The following is an 18,223-nucleotide window of genomic DNA, read 5'->3' as shown; positions in this document are numbered from 1 at the left end:
TTATATCCTATTTTTCCATTTCTCTTTTTAACTGAGGTTGGCTCCAAGTTTTCTTTGTTCTGCATGTTTTAAAAAATATATTACCTTTGCATTTTCAACATCGTTCTTAAATTTATGTTTCCTAACAAGATCTGAATTTAATTAGTATTGATATCCTCCATATGAAGAAGAACTAGACGGTGCTTCTACTTTACTTCCTCTGATCTTGTGGTAATCCCCTTCTATAAAAGAACATAATTTCCCATGGTTCTTTCTGTCATTTTGTCTCATTTGTTATTAAAACCCATTTTTAATCTGTCTTTAGCATTAATGTGTTTTAGTCATTTGCTCATTATTGCTTCTTATACCTCAGTACTTCTGTGTATGTTAGTTTTTTTCATGAAGTTTGGGTACTTCCATTTTCTTTCAGAGAGTCCCTAAGTGGCTTTTTGAATGTCTATAAAAGTCTCTCTCTCTCTTTTTTTTTTTTTTTTTTTTTTTTTACTGTTGAAAGATAGCTTGGCTGAAAGGCATTCTGGGTCAGACTTACGTTGCCTTAACTTACTGCGTCTGGCATTTCTGATGAGAAGTCTGATTACCAGTCTGATATGTGTTTCTTTTAGATAATCTAGATTTTCTGGAAACTTCTAAGACTTTGTCTTTATTTTTGATATCCTAAAGTTTATTCAGTTTGTCTAGTAGTGTATATTTTATCTTGCTTGGTACCCAATGAACCCTTAGTTGGCTTATGTGTTTTCCAGTTTTGAGAAATTCTTAATCATTATTGCCTCTTCTTCATTTGAGGTAGTTAGCGTTACTATCCCCATTTTTAAAGTTTTTATAAAGTATTTATAAAAAATAAGAAAACTTTAAAAATATTTATAAAATGGGGATAGTTTATGTGAATAAACAGTATTTTAAATATGGGTGATTCTTAATTTCTCTGTAATTTCCTAATTTTGATATTTTACATATTTTTCCATTTAATATGTATTCTGGTTTCTATAATAATTTATGCTATTTTAAAAGATTATTATTACAACAGTCTTTTCTTATATATTCTTTGCAAATATGTACCAATCTTTACTGTTTTCTTTACAGAATGTCTCATGCATCCATGGACCAAAAGATGGAGTTGGTTTTTATTTTTAAAACGATATTACCAATGATCTGATATGACTATAAATTCTCACTTGATGAAATTGCATGGACTCGTCATCAGGTTGGACTAGTGGTTATTTTTGAAAGTTTCTTCAACTACAGTTACTATTTGAAAATTCAAGGATCCAAGAACATTGGGTTGGAATGGCATAATGATGTATTTTCTCTGAGGACTGCAAATTTTAGAGAGACCACAGTTGGATTCCAGTTATACTCTTCAATCAAAGTGATTCAGTGCTTTGATAAAGTTAATTTTGAAGAGTTTTATGTTTATGAACGACGCCAAAAGATGGGAGAAAAAAATGGTAGGTTTGGAAACCGTTGTTAAACATTATATTTAAAAGTCTGTAGACTACTTAATGAAGCTGAATTGTGGAATTTTGTAGGTTTTTCACTGCAGGTGACTATTCTACATTTGAAGGAATTTAGGATTTATTCTCATGTAGCCAACAATTTTGACAGTCTTTATAATTAACTGTGTGTCTGTAAAACTAAGCTCTTTAATGTACTTTTTTAAAAATACACCTTATTTTTTAGAAAACTATTAGATTTACTTTTTAAAGAAAAATTGAGAGGATAGTACAGCAAGTTCCCATATCTTCTACGTCCAGTTTTACTTACTATTAACATCTTATATTTGGCTGGTATATTTGTTACAATTAATGAACCATTATTATTAACTAAAGTCCATAGTTTATTCATATTTCTGTAGTTCTTACCTGATGTCTTTTTCTGTTCCAGGATCCCACATTATATTTATTTGTCATGTCTCCATAGGGTCCTCTTGGATGTAACAGTTTCTCAGAAGTGTGCTTTATTTTGTGGTATTTTGTATCCCAAGTATTTTGTACGATGGCCCTCTCTTGAAATTACTGATGGATTTTTTCTTATGATTAGACCAGGGTTATGGGTTTTTGGGAAGAAGAACATAGGAGTAAAGTGCCATTCTTACCATATTATATCAAAGGTTCATGTTATCAGCACGATTTCTCTCTTATTGATACTGAGCTTCATCATCTGGCTGACACAGTATTATGTCATTTCTACACTGTAAATTTTTTTTCTCCCTTTCCCTGTCTCTTTGTTAGGAAATCACTACATGCAGCTCATATTCAAGGAGTGGGGATTATGTTCCCCCTCTTTGAGAATGGAATGTCTACATTAATTATTTGGAATTCTTGTACAAGGGAGATTTATCTCCTTTCTCCCATTAATGTGTATATTCAGTCATTTATTTGTTTCAGTATGGAGTCATGGGCACTTATTTTGTCCTATCCACTATTCTATCCAGTACTGTTTTGTTACTCGGATTCTCCCAGGATTGGCTGTTGGGAGCTCTTTCATTTGGGTCTGTGTCCCTTTGACACACCTGTATCAATGTAGGTGGGATTTTGTTTTATTTTTTTGTTTTGTATTGTTAGCGCTGCCTTATCTTCTGGTCTGTAAGATACTGCAGGCTTATCTTGTGTATTTCCTGCCCCAGTGCTTGAGTCAGTCATTTCTTGAATGAGCCCTGGTTCCTTTTAATGGAGGATGGTGTGAGAAACCAGTATCTGGGGGCGCCTGAGTGGCTCAGTCATTAAGCATCTGCCTTCGGCTTGGAGTGTGATCCTGGAGTTCTCGGATGGAGCCCCACGTTGGGCTCTTCCGCTGGGAGCCTGCTTCTTCCTCTCCCACTCCCCCTGCTTGTGTTCTCTCTCTCGCTGGCTGTCCCTCTCTGTCAAATAAAATCTTCAAAAAAAAAAAAAAAAAAACCAATATCTGGGCTATAGTTGTTACTGGGCTGTCCTTGCTTATAGGCCCTTTCAGCTGACAGAGCAAGGAATATATATATGTATGCTAAGCTGTATATGCACATATCTATAAATATCTCTATATGTAACCATCTGAATCTCTATTAAGGTGAACATGATTTTATTCTGATGTTCCCAATTCTAATCCATTACCACATCTCTCCAACAGTGAGAAACATGGCTCCGGCCATCTGTTATCCATTTATTTAGTCACTCAGTTCCAGAGTGTGTGTATGTGTGTGTAGCTGTATCAGAAATGTAAACGTATTCCCAGGTAGGAAACTACAGTGCTTCTGCACAGTCCTTTTGCCTTTAGTCTTGCAGACTCTACTTATTTCCAAAGTTATTTGGGTTAGCACCTACCTACCTAGCTCTTCAGCGAGGTTGTGTATACAGTTGTAATAGTGTTACAATGTTCTCGTCATGGTCAGCATTCCTTCCTGGGATCCCTGACCTCTTAAATGATATTTAAAAATTTCACTACCGTTTAACACACTTGTAATATATGGACTGTTATAGAGATCACACTGTTGATCTAGTAGTCACTGGACTGTTCATCTAGGCCAGTAGTTGTCAAACTTTCTTTTGGTCTTAGAACTGCTTTATACTCTTAGAGAAGTATTTAAAATCCCTAACAGTTTTAGTTTATGTGGATAATATCTCTTCATTTTTACTGTTTGAGAAATGGAAACTGAGAAGCTTCAAAAAAAATAATAAACCCAACATGTTAACATAATTTACATTTTTGTGAGCAGTAACTTTTCTAAAACAAAAAAATTAGAATATTGTTTTACATTTTTACAGATCTCTTTTATAGTTGGTTTAATAGAAGAGGGAAGTCTCCTATCTGCTTCTGCATTCAATCTGGTGTGAAATGTTGCTTTGGTTGAAATATATAAAGAAAATGAAGCTTCCTACAAACAAAAAATTGGAAGAATATTTTAATAGCCTTTTAGATAACTGTGGACTTTTATTGATACAACTACAAAACTCAACAAGTAGTTATTCCTTCAAGGTCAGTTGTAGTGTGAAATATGAATGCATGTCTGAGTTTTTTTACATTCTGTTACATTAAAAATCCATTGGTCTGTCTTGCACATTGAATGGATCTTTTTTGATTTTATAATGCCATGTATTGACCAACTGGAAAATACTGGCTAAGTGAATTGTGCAGATTTTCCAGATGTTGACACATTTCATAATACAATATTTAAAAATCACATTTGTTAATATTGCTACCAATCTCATCAAAAAGTTATTTTTGATTTTTAATTTCAAAAATTGAGAAGCTATCAGGCTTACTGTGGCACATACAGGGTTTACAAATTCTAATTTTAACTTGGTAGTGTGAATTTTATCATTAAACAAATGCTGTCAGTATTGAACTTCTGGGGGTAGGCTTACTTTTTTTTCTTTCAAGAACATGTGTGCCCAACACCCAAGTCTGAGAAACTATAATTTTTATTAGTGGTTCTTTTAAGTAAAAATAGTATTCCAAGAGAACTGGTTTAGCCTACAACTCGAACAGTCTCACTAGTGCTTTTGCTTGAGACAGCCATTATGCTGTAATAATCATTTATATTGCTTTATCAAGGACATTCTTCAGTGAAATTGATAGTGTAGAATATACTGGTAGTATACTGGAAGACTTAAAACTGGTAGTTTGGTGCCACTCCCTTGATTCATACTAAGACCTCAGTACTTTTACTCACCAGCGCTTTTAATACCATCAGTCAATGTCATTATGGGGAAAAAAGTGGGGGAGAGCAAGTAATGTCTTAGTATTACTATTAAAAGAGTTTGACCTAGCATATTGTCTGAAAGGATTTGAGGACCCCAAGGGTTCATAGACCACACTTTGCTTATCACAGACTCAAAGATATCATAGAGATCCTCTAGACCAATGCCCTGAAGCTAAGAGATGTTTTGTGTCTGTGTGTGTGTATGGATCTTACGTGTTTGGTAAGTACTCCAAAAATAGTTGGCTAATAAGTAACTCCTATAGCTGTGATTCTTGAGTATTGCCTATTTGCAAAGACAGTGTGTATTAAGGGAGATTGGAAGACATACAGTGTAACTATATATTTGTCTTTCTTCCTTTGCAAAGCTGCTATATATATATATATATTTTTTTTTAAGTGTTATCTTAGTCACCATATACTTTAGTTTTTTGATGTAGTGTCCCATGACTGTTTCCGTTTAACACCCAGTACTCATTGCGATACATGCCCTCCTTAATACCCGTCATTGGGCTAACCCATCCCCCCACTCCCCTCTCCTCTGAAACCCTCAGTCTGTTTCCTGGAGTCCATAGTCTCTCATGGTTTGTCTCCCCCCCGATTTCCCCCCACTTCATTTTTCCCTTCCTTCTTCTAATGTCCTCCATGCTATTCCTTATGTTCCACATATAAGTGAAATGATATAATTGTATTTCTCTGCTTGAATTATTTCACTTAGATATGCTATGTCAATGTAAATGGTGGGTATTCATCCTTTCTGTGATGGCTGAATAATATTCCATTGTATATAGGGACCACATCTTCATCCATTCATCTGTTGGAGGGCATCTCGGCTCCTTCCAGTTTGGTTACTGTGGACATTGCTGCTACGAACATTGGGGTGCATGTGCCCCTTTTCTTCACTACTTCTGTATCTTTGGGGTAGATACTCAGCGCAGTTGCTGGGTATCTATTTTTAACCTCTATTTTTAACTCTTTGAGGAACATCCATACTGTTTTCCAAAGTGGCTACACTAACTTGCATTCCCACCAACAGCGTAAGAGGGATCCCCTTTCTCCACATCTTCACCAACATTTGTTTCCTGCCTTATTAATTTTTGCCATTCTAACTGGGATATGGTGGTATCTTGATGTGGTTTTGATTTCAATTTCCCTGATGGCTGATGACGTTCAACGTTTTTTTCATGTGTCTGTTAGCCATTCGTATATTGTCTTTGGAGAAGTGTCTGTTCATGTCTTCTGCCCATTTTTTGACTGGGTTATTTGTTTTTGGGGTGTTGAGTTTGAGAAGTTCTCTATAGATCTTGGATACCAGCCCTTTATCTGTGATGTCATTTGCAAATATCTTCTCACTCCGTGGGTTGCCTGTTTTGTTGACTGTTTCCTTTGCAGAAGCTTTTTATCTTGAAGTCCCACAAGTTCTTTTTTGCTTTTGTTTCTCTTGCCTTTGGGGACGTGTCTTCAAAGAAGTTGCTGTGGCCAGTATCAAAAAGGTTATTGCCTATGTTCTCCTCTAGGATTTTGATGGATTCCTGTCTCACATTTAGGTCTTTCATCCACTTTATCTTTGTGTGCAGTGTAAGAGAATGGTCCAGTTTCATTCTTCTGTATATAGCTCTCTAATTTTTGCAGCACCATTTGTTGAAAAGACTGTCTTTTTTGCATTGGATATATTTTCCTCCTTTGTCTAAGATTAGTTGACCATAGAGTTGAGCGTCCATGTCTGGTCTCTCTATTCTGTTCCATTGATCTGTGTGTCTGTTTTTGTGCCAGTACCATGCTGTCTTGGTGATCACAGCTTTGTAATGTAACTTGAAATCAGGCAATGTAATGGCCCCCGCTTTTTCAACATTTCCTTGGCGATTTGGGGTCTTTTCTGGTCCCAAACAAATTTTAGGATTGTTTGTTCCAGCTCTTTGAAAAATGCCAATGGTATTTTGATAGGGATGGTATTGATTGCTTTCAGCAGCATAGACATTTTAAGTGTTTATTCTTCCAGTTCATGAGCGTGGAATGTTTTCTCATCTTTGTGTGTCTTCAATTTCTTTCGTAAGTGTTTTGTAGTTTCTAGAGTATAGATTCTTTACCTGTTTGGTTAGGTTTATTCCAAGGTATCTTACGGGTTTTGGTGCTATTGTAAATGGAATCAATTCCCTAATTTCTCTTTCTACAGTTACATTGTTAGCGTATAGAAAAGCAACTGATTTCTGTGCATTGATTTTGTATCCTGTCATATTACTGAGTTGCTGTTGAGTTCTAGTAATTTGGGGTTGAAGTCTTTTGGGTTTTCCACATAAAGTATCATGTCATCTGCGAAGAGAGTGAGTTTGACTTCTTTGCCAATTCAAATACTTTGCTCTTTTTGCTGAGGCTAGGACTTCTAGTACTGTGCTGAGGAAGAGTGGTGAGAGTGGGCATCCTTGTGTTCTTGATCTAAAGGGAAAAGCTTTCAGCTTTTTCCCATTGAAAATGATATTCACTGTGGGCTTTTCATAGATGGTTTTTATGAAATTGAGGAATGTTCCCTTTATCCCTACACTCTGAAGAGTTTTAATCAGGAAAGGATGCTGTATTTTGTCAAATGCTTTTTCTGCATCAATTGAGAGGATCATATGGTTCTTGTCTCTTCTTTTGATTTGCAAATGTTGAGCCACCCTTGCATCCCAGGAATAAATCCCACCTGGTCGTGATGGATAATCCTTTTAATGTACTGCTGGGTTCTGTTGGCTAGAATCTCTTGGCATCCATATTCATCAGGGATATTGGTCTGTAATTCTTTTTTATAGGGTCTTTGCCTGGTTTTGGGATCAAGGTAATGCTGGCCTCATAGAACGAGTTTGGAAGTTTTCCTTCTGTTTCTATTTTTTGAAACAGCTTCAGAAGAAGCTGTTTTTTCTTTGAAAGTTTGGTAGAATTCCCCTGGGAATCCCTTGGGACAAGGACTCTTGTTTTTTGGGAAGTTTATCACTGTTTCAATTTCATTACTGATTATTGGTCCATTCAGATTGTCAGTTCTGTCCTGTCTTGGTAGTTTATAGGTTTCCAGGAAGGCATCCATTTCTTCCAGGTTGCTTAATTTATTGGCATAGAGTTGCTGATAACAATTTCTAATAAATGTTTCTAATTCCTTGGTGTTATTCGTGATCTCTTCCATTTCATTCATAATTTTATTCATTTGAGTCCTCTTTTCTTTGGGATAAGTCTGGCCAGTGGTTTATCGATCTTACTAATTCTTTCAAAGAACCAGCTTCTGGTTTCATTGATGCAGTCTACTGTGTTTCTGGTTTCTAATTCATTGATCTCTGCTCTAATCTTTCTCTTCTCCTGCTTGGTTTGGGTTTCATTTTTTCTTCTTGAGTTCCTTAAGGTGTAAGTTTAGCTTGTGTATTCGGGATTTTTGTTTTTTTTTGAGTGAGGCTTAGATGGCTATGTATTTCCCTCTTAGGACCGACTTTGCAGTATCGCATAGGTTTTGGACCAATGTGTTTTCATTCTCATTGGTTTCTATGAATTGTTTAAGTTCATTGATTTCCTGGTTGACCCAAACATTCTTAAGCAGGATGGTCTTTGGCTTCCAAGTGTTTGAATTTCTTCCAAATTTTTTGTGATTGAGTTCCAGTTTCAAAGCATTGTGGTCTGAAAATATGCAGGGAATAATCTCAATCTTTTGGTATCAGTTGAGACCTGCTTTGTGACCCAGCATGTGGTCTATTCTGGAGAAAGTTCCATGTACATTCGAGAAGAATGAGTATTCTGTTGTTTTAGGGTGGAATGTTCTTGTAATAAATAGTCATATCTAGCTAAGTAAGGGAGCAAGTTGGGACCAGTTATAAGATGGTATTCTTCATTTCTAGAGGCAAGTAGATATATTAGTATACTGATTTGGTTTTCAATTCAAGGACCTACTCCGTACTTATCAATGTTTTTCTAGTGAAATGCACTGAAATATTTACATTCTCAGGTTATAACCCTGAACATATATAGAGTACAAAGAAAAGGAGCAAGAAACTGAAATTGTTTACATTGTATTAACTATCTAGATGGTCTACAGTTGAAATGAAAATGACTCAGTTGTTTCTCTTTGTGATATTCATTTAGCCTCTGTTCAAAAACAAATGCATCTGTTAATCTCATGTTTTCAGATAAATTGGTCACCTTTTTTCTTACTATTACTGTGGTTAAAAATTTCCATAGCAAAGACAGTTAAAAATGATCAAGAGGGAAGACATGAGGAATAAGAACTATTTAAATGAAATTTAAACCTAGCAGTATGAAATCATAAGGATACCATGAACAACAATATTAAAAACCCAGAATAAATATGAATTGCTTAAATACATTCATTTATTGTACAAGCAGATAGTTCCAGTATTTTCTGATTGGCTTTATTTTCTTAAATTATATTGCCAGTGTCCTGTTCATTAATCTATTCCAAAACTAGTAATTTACCCTGTTCCATTGTCAAATAAGTTGTCTTAAGTATTTCCTGTCAGAATAATTTGGTATTATGTGTAATGGTGTTTCAAACAGTTTTAAATGATAACCACTGAGAAACAAAAATTCAGTTAAACCCTGATTGTGGTTTTGGAGCATCACTGCTTGTTTTCTCAGGTTATGTGAGAGTTGTGTATGATCCCAGATTATAATGCTATCAGAAGCTATTTCTAAGTACCTTTCAAAATCCTTCCCATCTAGATATCCACCTTAAATAAAGATAAATCCCTAGTGGATTTATACATTCATATGCATGAAAGGAAACATGGTAACAGCCAATTAAGTGCTTTCACAAATAGTTTTGTCTAAAAGCAGTGATTTCTTTGGTTATCTGTAAGTGAAAAACTAAATAATTTTAAGGATTTTGGGAAGGTCCTTCAAAAAATACTTGCCCACGTTTGCTAAAGACTATATTCCCTGTTAAATTATATATAGTAATTTCTTTAAAAATATATATTTAGTCTATATATACACTTCATATGTATTTCACATATATATTTCATACGTATAGTAATTTCTTGCAAAAGGCCACATCTTATCCGCACATCAATTCCACTATTATTCCCATTTCATACGTATGGTCATACAGTTTAAACTGGCAGGGCTGGGATTCAAACACAAATGCATCTGAATTCCATAGCCCAGATTGTTAATTACCACATCTGTTCTTCCACTGACCCGAAATGCTATCTCCTGGGTTTTCCTTCCACCTGTTTGCTCCTTCTTGATCTCCATGATTCTCTTTTCTTGCACTCATCCCTTATATACAGAAGACCCCCTTCTCATCGTACACATTCTTCCTAATCACATCTATTCTGTCACTTCAGCCATCACTTGTATGCTGTTGACTCCAGAATTCATGTAATTGGACCAGATCTTACTCTGGAGCCTGTGTACCCAGTGTACTTGCCCTACTTAAATTTCTCACTTGTTCCTTATCTTTTTTTATCTCAATGAGTAACATTACTATGCATATGGTTGCCCAGGTCAGAAAACTACAAATCATTCTTGAGTCCTCCCTCTTCCCACTGCCACCTGAGTGACGTTTTTAAGAAACTAATCATATCGTAAGATGCTTAAACTTTCTGAGTGGCTCCCATAGTCTTTCATATAAAAATGGAGTTGCTTAGCATGGCACGAAGGCCATCTGTGTCATGGTCCCTCCACCTCTAAAGCATCATTCCTCATCACTTTTGTCCTCTCACATTGCATTTATTTCAAATCTTGAAACCTTGTCTGAGCTGTGCTATGGGGAGTTAAAACTAGGCTTGGTCTTATGTTGTAGGCATCGGGCCAATGTCAACAGGCAACCAACACCCCTTCTGAGGCTACTATGGTGACAGCATCCCTAATTAGCCAGAGATCCCCTTTGGGTAAGGTGCCTTTGCCGGGGAGATTTGGGACTATGAGGCCTAAGCCTTTTATGAAGATTCTCACCCCACTGCCAAACTTAGAGGTTCTAGGTTTAATTTTTATTAAGGAAAATGTGTTTTTTGTAAACTTACCGGGGTCTCTGCTTATTAATCCTCCTAATGGCTTCTCAAGTGATCTTTCCAAAGTATAATAATTATTATGTCCCTCTTTTAAGTCCCTATAAATTAATTTTCAACATTTTGTGTATTTTAACATTTAACATTTTAACATATTATAAATTTTAACATTTTGGGTATTTTTTTACTTTTAAACATGGTATACATATGAGATTTGCTTTTACTAGTTTATTTTAATTGTCTTTCTCATATTTCTGTTTTCAGCTTTGAAAGAATTATTTCCTCTTGGAAATTTTTTTTAAGTAACTCTACCCCCAGCATGTGGCTCGAACTCATGACCCCAAGATCAAGAGTTGCATGATCTATCGACTCAGCCAGCCAGGCACCTTTCTCTAGGAATTTTTGATTAAGGTGTTCACTTGCTGGACATCTGAAATATTGGCTCATCTATAGCTACCTATAAAAGTTTAAACAGTATTTTGCTTCATATAATTATTTTAAAAATATAAAAGACATTTTAGCAATTGTTGAGATGTTTCATTCTAAAACCATCCACTTCCATATTCAGTGGAGGTTATATCCCTGAAACTTTAAAAATTCTTATGTGTTGATACGTACATCTACCACCAATCTAGAATGAAGCCATTCTTTCAGTTTGACAGGGACACCAGAAATAGTATCACTAAACTTCGCAATGTATTTTTATTTTAGCAGACATAAGTGAAATACTTAGGTCATACTCTTTGTTTCTAGTTCTTTATAAAGAAACAATAACCAAAATCTTTTTCTCAAGGTACATGATAGACCAATTAAACCTTGATGTTATTTAGAAACCAAGTGGATTCTCTGTAACATGTGCCTTGGGGAGCTTACAGTCTGTTTCTGTTGCGCTCTTAAGCTATTCACTAATTTTAGGTGATGCAAAAACCTTCTGGATGGAGCTGGAAGATGATGGAAAAGTGGACTTCATATTTGAACAAGTGCAAAATGTGCTGCAATCACTGAAACAAAAGATCAAAGATGGGTCTGCCACAAATAAAGGTATGAAGCACAAAAAAGTTTCAATACATTTAATGCTAAATATTACCCACTGGCAATACAGTACAGTTCTATTTCCAGTATTCTTTGTTTTAAAAGTCAAATCGATTCATTTATTTTCTAAGAGCCTACCATGCGTTCTGTTTCCCTTGTGTTTATGCTCTGCTTCTATAAAAACTTGCTTTCACATATACCATAGACACTTTGTAAAAAGAGGGTGAAGATGATTACTTTGAGTAACAGCTACTGAATTTACCTCTTTTTTCTCTCAGGCTACTTTGCCCCCCATTTTATCTTTTCTATCTCTTTGTAACCCTCTTTGAGGGGTGATGGGTATTGCAAAAGTAATATCTGCTCATTGTACAACTTTTAGTACATATAGAAAAATATAACAAAAATTATCTATCACTCCATCACTCAGAGACACCTCGTGTTTTTAAAATATTAAAGTACATAAAACCTAACAGAACTTACCCTACTAGTCTTCTGAAAGCAGAACTTGCATTCTACATCGGCAGTCAAGTTCGGTCAGCCAAGTTTTCATTTTTTCTATGTCTCTGTTTTCAACCCTGGTTGCTTGCAGAACCTAAGATTTTTATGTAGAACCTCCTTTCCTTCAGGACATAAGGTTCTCAAGCAAATTTTCTTTTGGACCATTCTTAATACGTTTTGGATGTTCGTAAGACATTAATCTTTTGTTTGCTTATCCAAAAAATAGTACCGTTTTTCGTTTCATTCCTTCTCATTCATTTCATGAGTCAGATATACCTAGTTTTGAATCCAGTTCTACCACCCCCTTGCTGAATGACCTGGAATAGTGTTTTCTGAGGTGTGTGTGTGTTTTGTTTTGTTTTTTGTTTTGAGAGGGGGAGAGAGGGGCTGAGAAAGAGAGGGAGGGAGAGAATCTTAAGCAGGCTCCATGCCCAATGCAAAGTCTGACACGGGGCTTGATCTCACAGCCCTGAAATCATGACCTGAACTGAAATTAAGAGTCGGGTGCTTAACCAACTTAAACACCCAGGTGTTCTTGGAATAGTCTAACTTTTAAGCCTCAATTTCTGTTTCTAATGCTGATAATCATAAGAACCTCTCAGAGGAGTTAATGAAGACTGAATACAAGATACAGTATGTAAGCTGTTTAGCACAATAGCTGGCACCATAGATGAAAGTGATGCTAATGATTGTTTTCATGCTTTTTTCCTTTCCTTAACAGAATACATCCAAGCAATGATTCTAGTGAATGAAGCAACCATAAGTAACAATTCAACATTGATAAAGGGTATGTGGATTTCTAATTCTAATCTTGAATATAATGTTATTTTCTTGACTTGGAACAGGCTTAATTTTAATTGACTGAAGTATGTCAGGTTACCTAAAGATAATTTAAAATAAAATGTAAGATTTTTATTGGTAAATTACATAAATGACTTTCCTTATTAAATAAAAAGTCCTACCCATGCAGAGATAGGAAATGCACATTCTTCTAAATCTCCTACGGAAAGAATGAACAAATTTATCTCTTCAAAAAATTCTAAGACTCCAAACTACTATAAACCCACTTTGTGAGAAGAACAATACTAGAAAGGTATATTGTGGCATAGATAACTTGGCATAAAATTTTTTTAATTTCTAGATTATTATTAGACCATCAGTCTTGCAAACTGTAAACAAATTCATTTTACAAGGAATTGATCAGAGATAATGTACCAGAACTAAGAAGAGAAAAACTGAAAAGTTGTTTTATCAGAGTTACTTTCATATAAAGCTTAGTCTATCTCCAATTTCCTAAAATGCTGGGGAAGTACTTTACAGGATTTTAATTAATACTGTTAAATACTGTTAACAAATTGTAATAATTTTAAAGGTCATAATTTGGAACCTTAAGGTTTTTAAATCTGAAAATATAGCCCAGCATCATGAGTCTATTTTAAAGAAACCTTTTGTTATTCATAAGTATTCTCAATTTTATAAGAGTAGATTCTTTAAGAAAACAGCCTTTCTCAGTATCTTTCCATAGCACTTGGAATCAACACATTTAAGAGATTGATTACACTAGTTTTGCAAGAAAGAAGCGTTTAAAATCAGGAGGTGGTAAGAGGTACTAATTCTAAATGTTTTTTTTTTCCCTTTCCGAAACAATTTATTTCTCACTAATAGTAAATTGGATTTTGGGGTTTTTTGGTAAGAATTTCATTAACAGAAATATTGAATATTATAATTTCATATTTTTATATAATTCATTTAAACATAATGAATTTATCAAAATGAAAGTATATGTTTGCCCATGGTAGAGCAATATATGTAACCAAGTAATTGGGGAGTTCTGTAATTGACATTGTTGGCAAATGCAAAGGATTAAAATCTTCCTAGTAACAAAGTTTCATGTTAGTATTTATTTTAAGAAGAATATTGAGACTGGGAGAAACAAAAGGACTTGGTGTTGAAATCAAAACAAGCTATCCCAAATCCAACTGCCCAAACCACTGATTACGTTCATTTTGCTTGCTTGTGTTTAACTGTAAATATGTACTATATCCTCAAACAAAGGATTAGATACTGTTTTCTTGAGAGGAGTTATTATTTCCCCTTTCCTCCCTTATCTAAAGATTAATTTTAAAATCTCCATGTTTTTTCAGTAAGTCTTATTTCTAATTATGCTTATATACGTTTATTTTATTCATATTTGTTAGTATGGATTTATATGACTCATACAAAGAAACTAGCTAGGAAAAATCAGAAATTCTTGATTTGTGACACTCAATTTTTAATCCGGAAATACATCTCTTATCAACTATCAGATTTTTAACCTTTCTTTACCTTGGTAATTAAAGGATAATTATTTTCCAAATAACCAGGTAGTGGCCTTGTATTATAACGTAAACTATTCTTCTATTAAACTTTTTTCTACACTTTTTTTTCTGCACTAGAGATTGATGCAAGTTAATAATCTAAGGCAAGATGAGAATAACTTTTTTGCTTAAAGTCCATCAGCGCGTAAGAAAAAACACATTTAAAAAATATCTTTAGGGGTGCCTGGGTAGCTTAGTCAGTTAAGCATGACTCTTGATTTCAGCTCAGGTTATGATCTGAGGGTCTTGAGATCGAGCCCCATGTCAGACTCCACACTGGGTGTAGAGCCTGCCTAAGATTCTTTCTCTCCTCCCCCCACCCCCACCTCACACTTGTGCTCTCTGTTAAGGAAAAAAAAAAAAAAAAAGGAAAAACAATATGTGCGTGTGTGTGTATCTTTAAATCAAACATAGAATATTCCACATATCCATTTTTCAAAATAACACGAAATCCATAATTTTTCTCATTAAATACACAGCTTATTTCTATATTGTAGTCATGTTAAAGAGTAAGAATAGATGAAGTAAAAAAGAAAACACATGGCATGAAATTAAGCACAGAAAGATAGACGAAGTAATATGAAAAGTCAAATGGAAATATAAAAAGAAATACCCAAACACCCCACCCTCCAAAAATGAAGGTAGCGGTTGAACAATGAGAAAGGAAAAGATATATAAACTTTCAATTTTGTGACCCTTTAGTAGTAGTTACATTATTTTTCTATAAAATACAAGCAAAAATAAGGATACCCAATGTTCACCTTAAAGGTTGATTAAAATTCAGATAAAGTTCAGGCCAAACTGGGTTCTTTCCAGCAGAAGTCTCTTCTATCCTAAATCTTTTACTATCCTATCTTATTTTCTTCATGTTTTGAAAATATTGACACCGAATTTTTTGACTTAACTTTGAAATCTTACTATGTTAGCAGATTTAAGGGCTCCATATATCTCTAACCAATAAAGATATTACTTAGATATCACCGTAAATGATTTTTAATTTGGTGTACCTGTTACTCACGTTTGTATTTTCTTCATGTAGATCATACATCTGTGACCCAGAATGAACAGGAAAACAAATCCGGTTCATTGCCCTCTACATCATATGAAGACACCTTTCCAGAAGACTGTACATTTCTGTATGTATAAGTTAAATTTATGTTGTTAATACTTTCGCTCCCAGAAAGAGATGTACTCTTTCTGATCATTTGATGTAAGAATAGATAGAATATATAAAAAAGATATTTTCCCACCAAAAGCTTTAAAATTTGTAAATTTTATTACTGTATGTAGGATGAAGGTTCATGAGTCCCTTAACAAGTTGTTTATTTGCTAATATCCCTAGGTAATCAAGTCTTTCAGTAAAATTTAGTTTAAAATTTCTTAGTGTAAGGGTGCCTGGGTGGCTCAATTGGTCAAGTGTCCAACTCTTGATTTTGCCTCAGATCATGATCTCATGGGCTGTGGTACTGAGCCCGGTGTGGGGCTCTATGTTCAGCAGGGAGTCTGTTTGAGATTCTCTCCTTTCCCTCTGCCCTTCCCTCCACTTACATGCTCACGCTCTCTCAAATATTTCTTTCTGTAAATTATTAATATACTAACATCTACCAAGCTACCAAGGTCGCAATTTTGTAACTAAAAAAAATTACTTTTCCTGGATTATTTTTCTTTTTTCTTTTTTAAAATTTTACTTTTAAGTAATCTGTACACCCAAAGTGGGGCTTGAACTCACAACCCTGAGTTTAAGAGTCGCATGCTCTACTGACTGAGCCAGCCAGATGCCCTTGGATTATTTCTTTTAAAGGAATATTGGAAAAGAGTAAACAGTATTTCTGTCATTATCAGTTCAGCTTTTCAAATACTTTAACAGCTCTAAATTAGTATCAGAAAGCTTAAGAGAATAGGCTAAATTTTTCTGACCTTTTCTTTGTCCTTTTACCATTTCAGTAAAGATTCCTTAGCATAAAGTAAATTTGTATAAGAGGAAATCTTTATATAAGAGGAAATCTGACACTCTCACACATAGTCTTTATTTTTAGTAGGTAATGCTGGTACTAAAACGTTCAAGAACTAGTTTAAGGGAAGTTTCTGAAGTATTTTGTGCTAGTCCACGGAACAGAATTTCAAAAAACAAAGTGTCTTTATAGAGAAAGTTCTTCAGTTAATTGACTTATTTTGTCCTTTCAGCTGCATATTAAATTGACAAAAACATTGTTAATGTAGAATCTTCTTGTTATTGTTTTAGGATTTATGAGAGTTGCAGATTGACACTATTTCACATATGATTTACATCTGCAAATACTAGAGATGTCCTTACAGTTTGAGTCTAGAAGACTCATAAAACTTATTTTACAGTACTTCCAGAGAAACCTAGAAATTCTGGTCTTCTGATATATAGCATAAAATTTTAAAACCTTTTAAAAACAAGTTCAATCACTTTAAATCACTAAAATATAAGATTCCTTTCATATAAATTACCAACAGTCTCCCATCTTCTGTTTGTTTTATTTTATTAAAACTTTTATTTTAAACCTAAATTCAGGAGATGGTTTATTCTTAAGTGTCTCTTTTTTGGTTTTAAGTTCATTTTCCTAGCTTATCAGAATCCTTATGAATTTTGAATCTCCTTTTATATTGTCTTTCCCTTCTAGCTTTCCTTCTTCTACAAATATATTAAATGAGTTTTCTAGTCTTTATTATACTCACTGAAAACATTGGATAGGACAGGACCAAAGATAAAACCTTTCTGGCTCACTATTCCGTCGTTACTCTTCAGAAAAAACTGTTGGACCAAGTGTGAATTTACTTACCTCTACCGCTATCCCACCTACATTTCTCTATCTTTCTCACAAGGCTGTTAGAGGAAATCAAGATTTACTGCAATAGCATTCTATATCCTTGCCAGGTATTATCAAACCTTGTCAAAAAGGAAAATTAGTTTACTTTTTACTTTTCTTACCTAGTCCATGTTGGCTTTTCAAATTCTAAGTACTTGATGAGGTCGTGGAATACAGGTGAGGTTCAGTGGGGGGTGGAGTCCGGAGCCAAAAGAATTCTTGAGACGTCTTTGGTGCAAAATGGTGGGTTATTACAGCACGGGGCAGGACCCGTGGGCAGAAAAAACTGCTGCACCAGGGTTGTGCGAGGGGTGACTGATTATATACCATGGGGTTGGGGTAGGTAAGGAAAAAGGGAGGTTTCATATGTTAAAGAAGATTCACAAGATACCAGAGGCCTTGCCATTGTCAAGTTAAGGGTAGGTAAGGAAAAACGGAGGTTTCATATGTTAAAGAAGATTCACAAGGGGTAGGTAAGGAAAAAGGGAGGTTTCATATGTTAAAGAAGATTCACAAGATACCAGAGGCCTTGCCATTGTCAAGTTAAGAAGATTCACAAGGGTTAGGTAAGGAAAAAGGGAGGTTTCATATGTTAAAGAAGATTCACAAGATACCAGAGGCCTTGCCATTGTCAAGTTAAGGTTGTTTTTCCCTCTAGCAAAGCATTAACATTAAGATGGTTGGGAACTTCCTGGAGGCTGCAGATTATAAGGACATATATTTGTATCTACATTCCCTTCCCGAAGCTAGGTTATTGACAGAAATGCTTTGTTCTTGTAAACTGCTAAGACATCTGTAAACTGAGGGATTGTGGTATCTATAGGTTAACTATTTCGCTGTCCTTGA

The 18,223-nt window shown here is 34.8% G+C and overlaps 1 protein-coding gene across 5 annotated transcripts in view; it reads left to right on the top strand.

Annotated features, from left to right (window-relative positions):
- The window catches only part of LOC103677615 (SET domain bifurcated histone lysine methyltransferase 2), a 93,497-nt gene that overhangs the window by 4,253 nt on the left and 71,021 nt on the right, over positions 1-18,223 (top strand). For 3 of the 5 annotated variants that reach the window (XM_008706875.2, XM_008706878.2, XM_008706874.2), the window contains 5 exons: positions 1,081-1,445; positions 10,452-10,539; positions 11,572-11,697; positions 12,908-12,973; positions 15,583-15,679. In XM_008706875.2, the coding sequence (XP_008705097.1) occupies positions 1,407-1,445; positions 10,452-10,539; positions 11,572-11,697; positions 12,908-12,973; positions 15,583-15,679 (416 nt within the window). In that variant the 5' untranslated portion in view covers positions 1,081-1,406. Of the gene's footprint in view, positions 1-1,080; positions 1,446-10,451; positions 10,540-11,571; positions 11,698-12,907; positions 12,974-15,582; positions 15,680-18,223 lie in introns of those variants that run through there. The other 2 variants (XM_008706879.2, XM_040622718.1) reach the window with 2 other exon arrangements.

The sequence above is a fragment of the Ursus maritimus genome, unplaced genomic scaffold (genome assembly GCF_017311325.1).
Source record: "Ursus maritimus isolate PB19 unplaced genomic scaffold, ASM1731132v1 scaffold_10, whole genome shotgun sequence".
Classification (NCBI taxonomy): Eukaryota; Metazoa; Chordata; class Mammalia; order Carnivora; family Ursidae; genus Ursus; species Ursus maritimus.
This window is presented reverse-complemented; position numbering and strand designations above follow the sequence as displayed.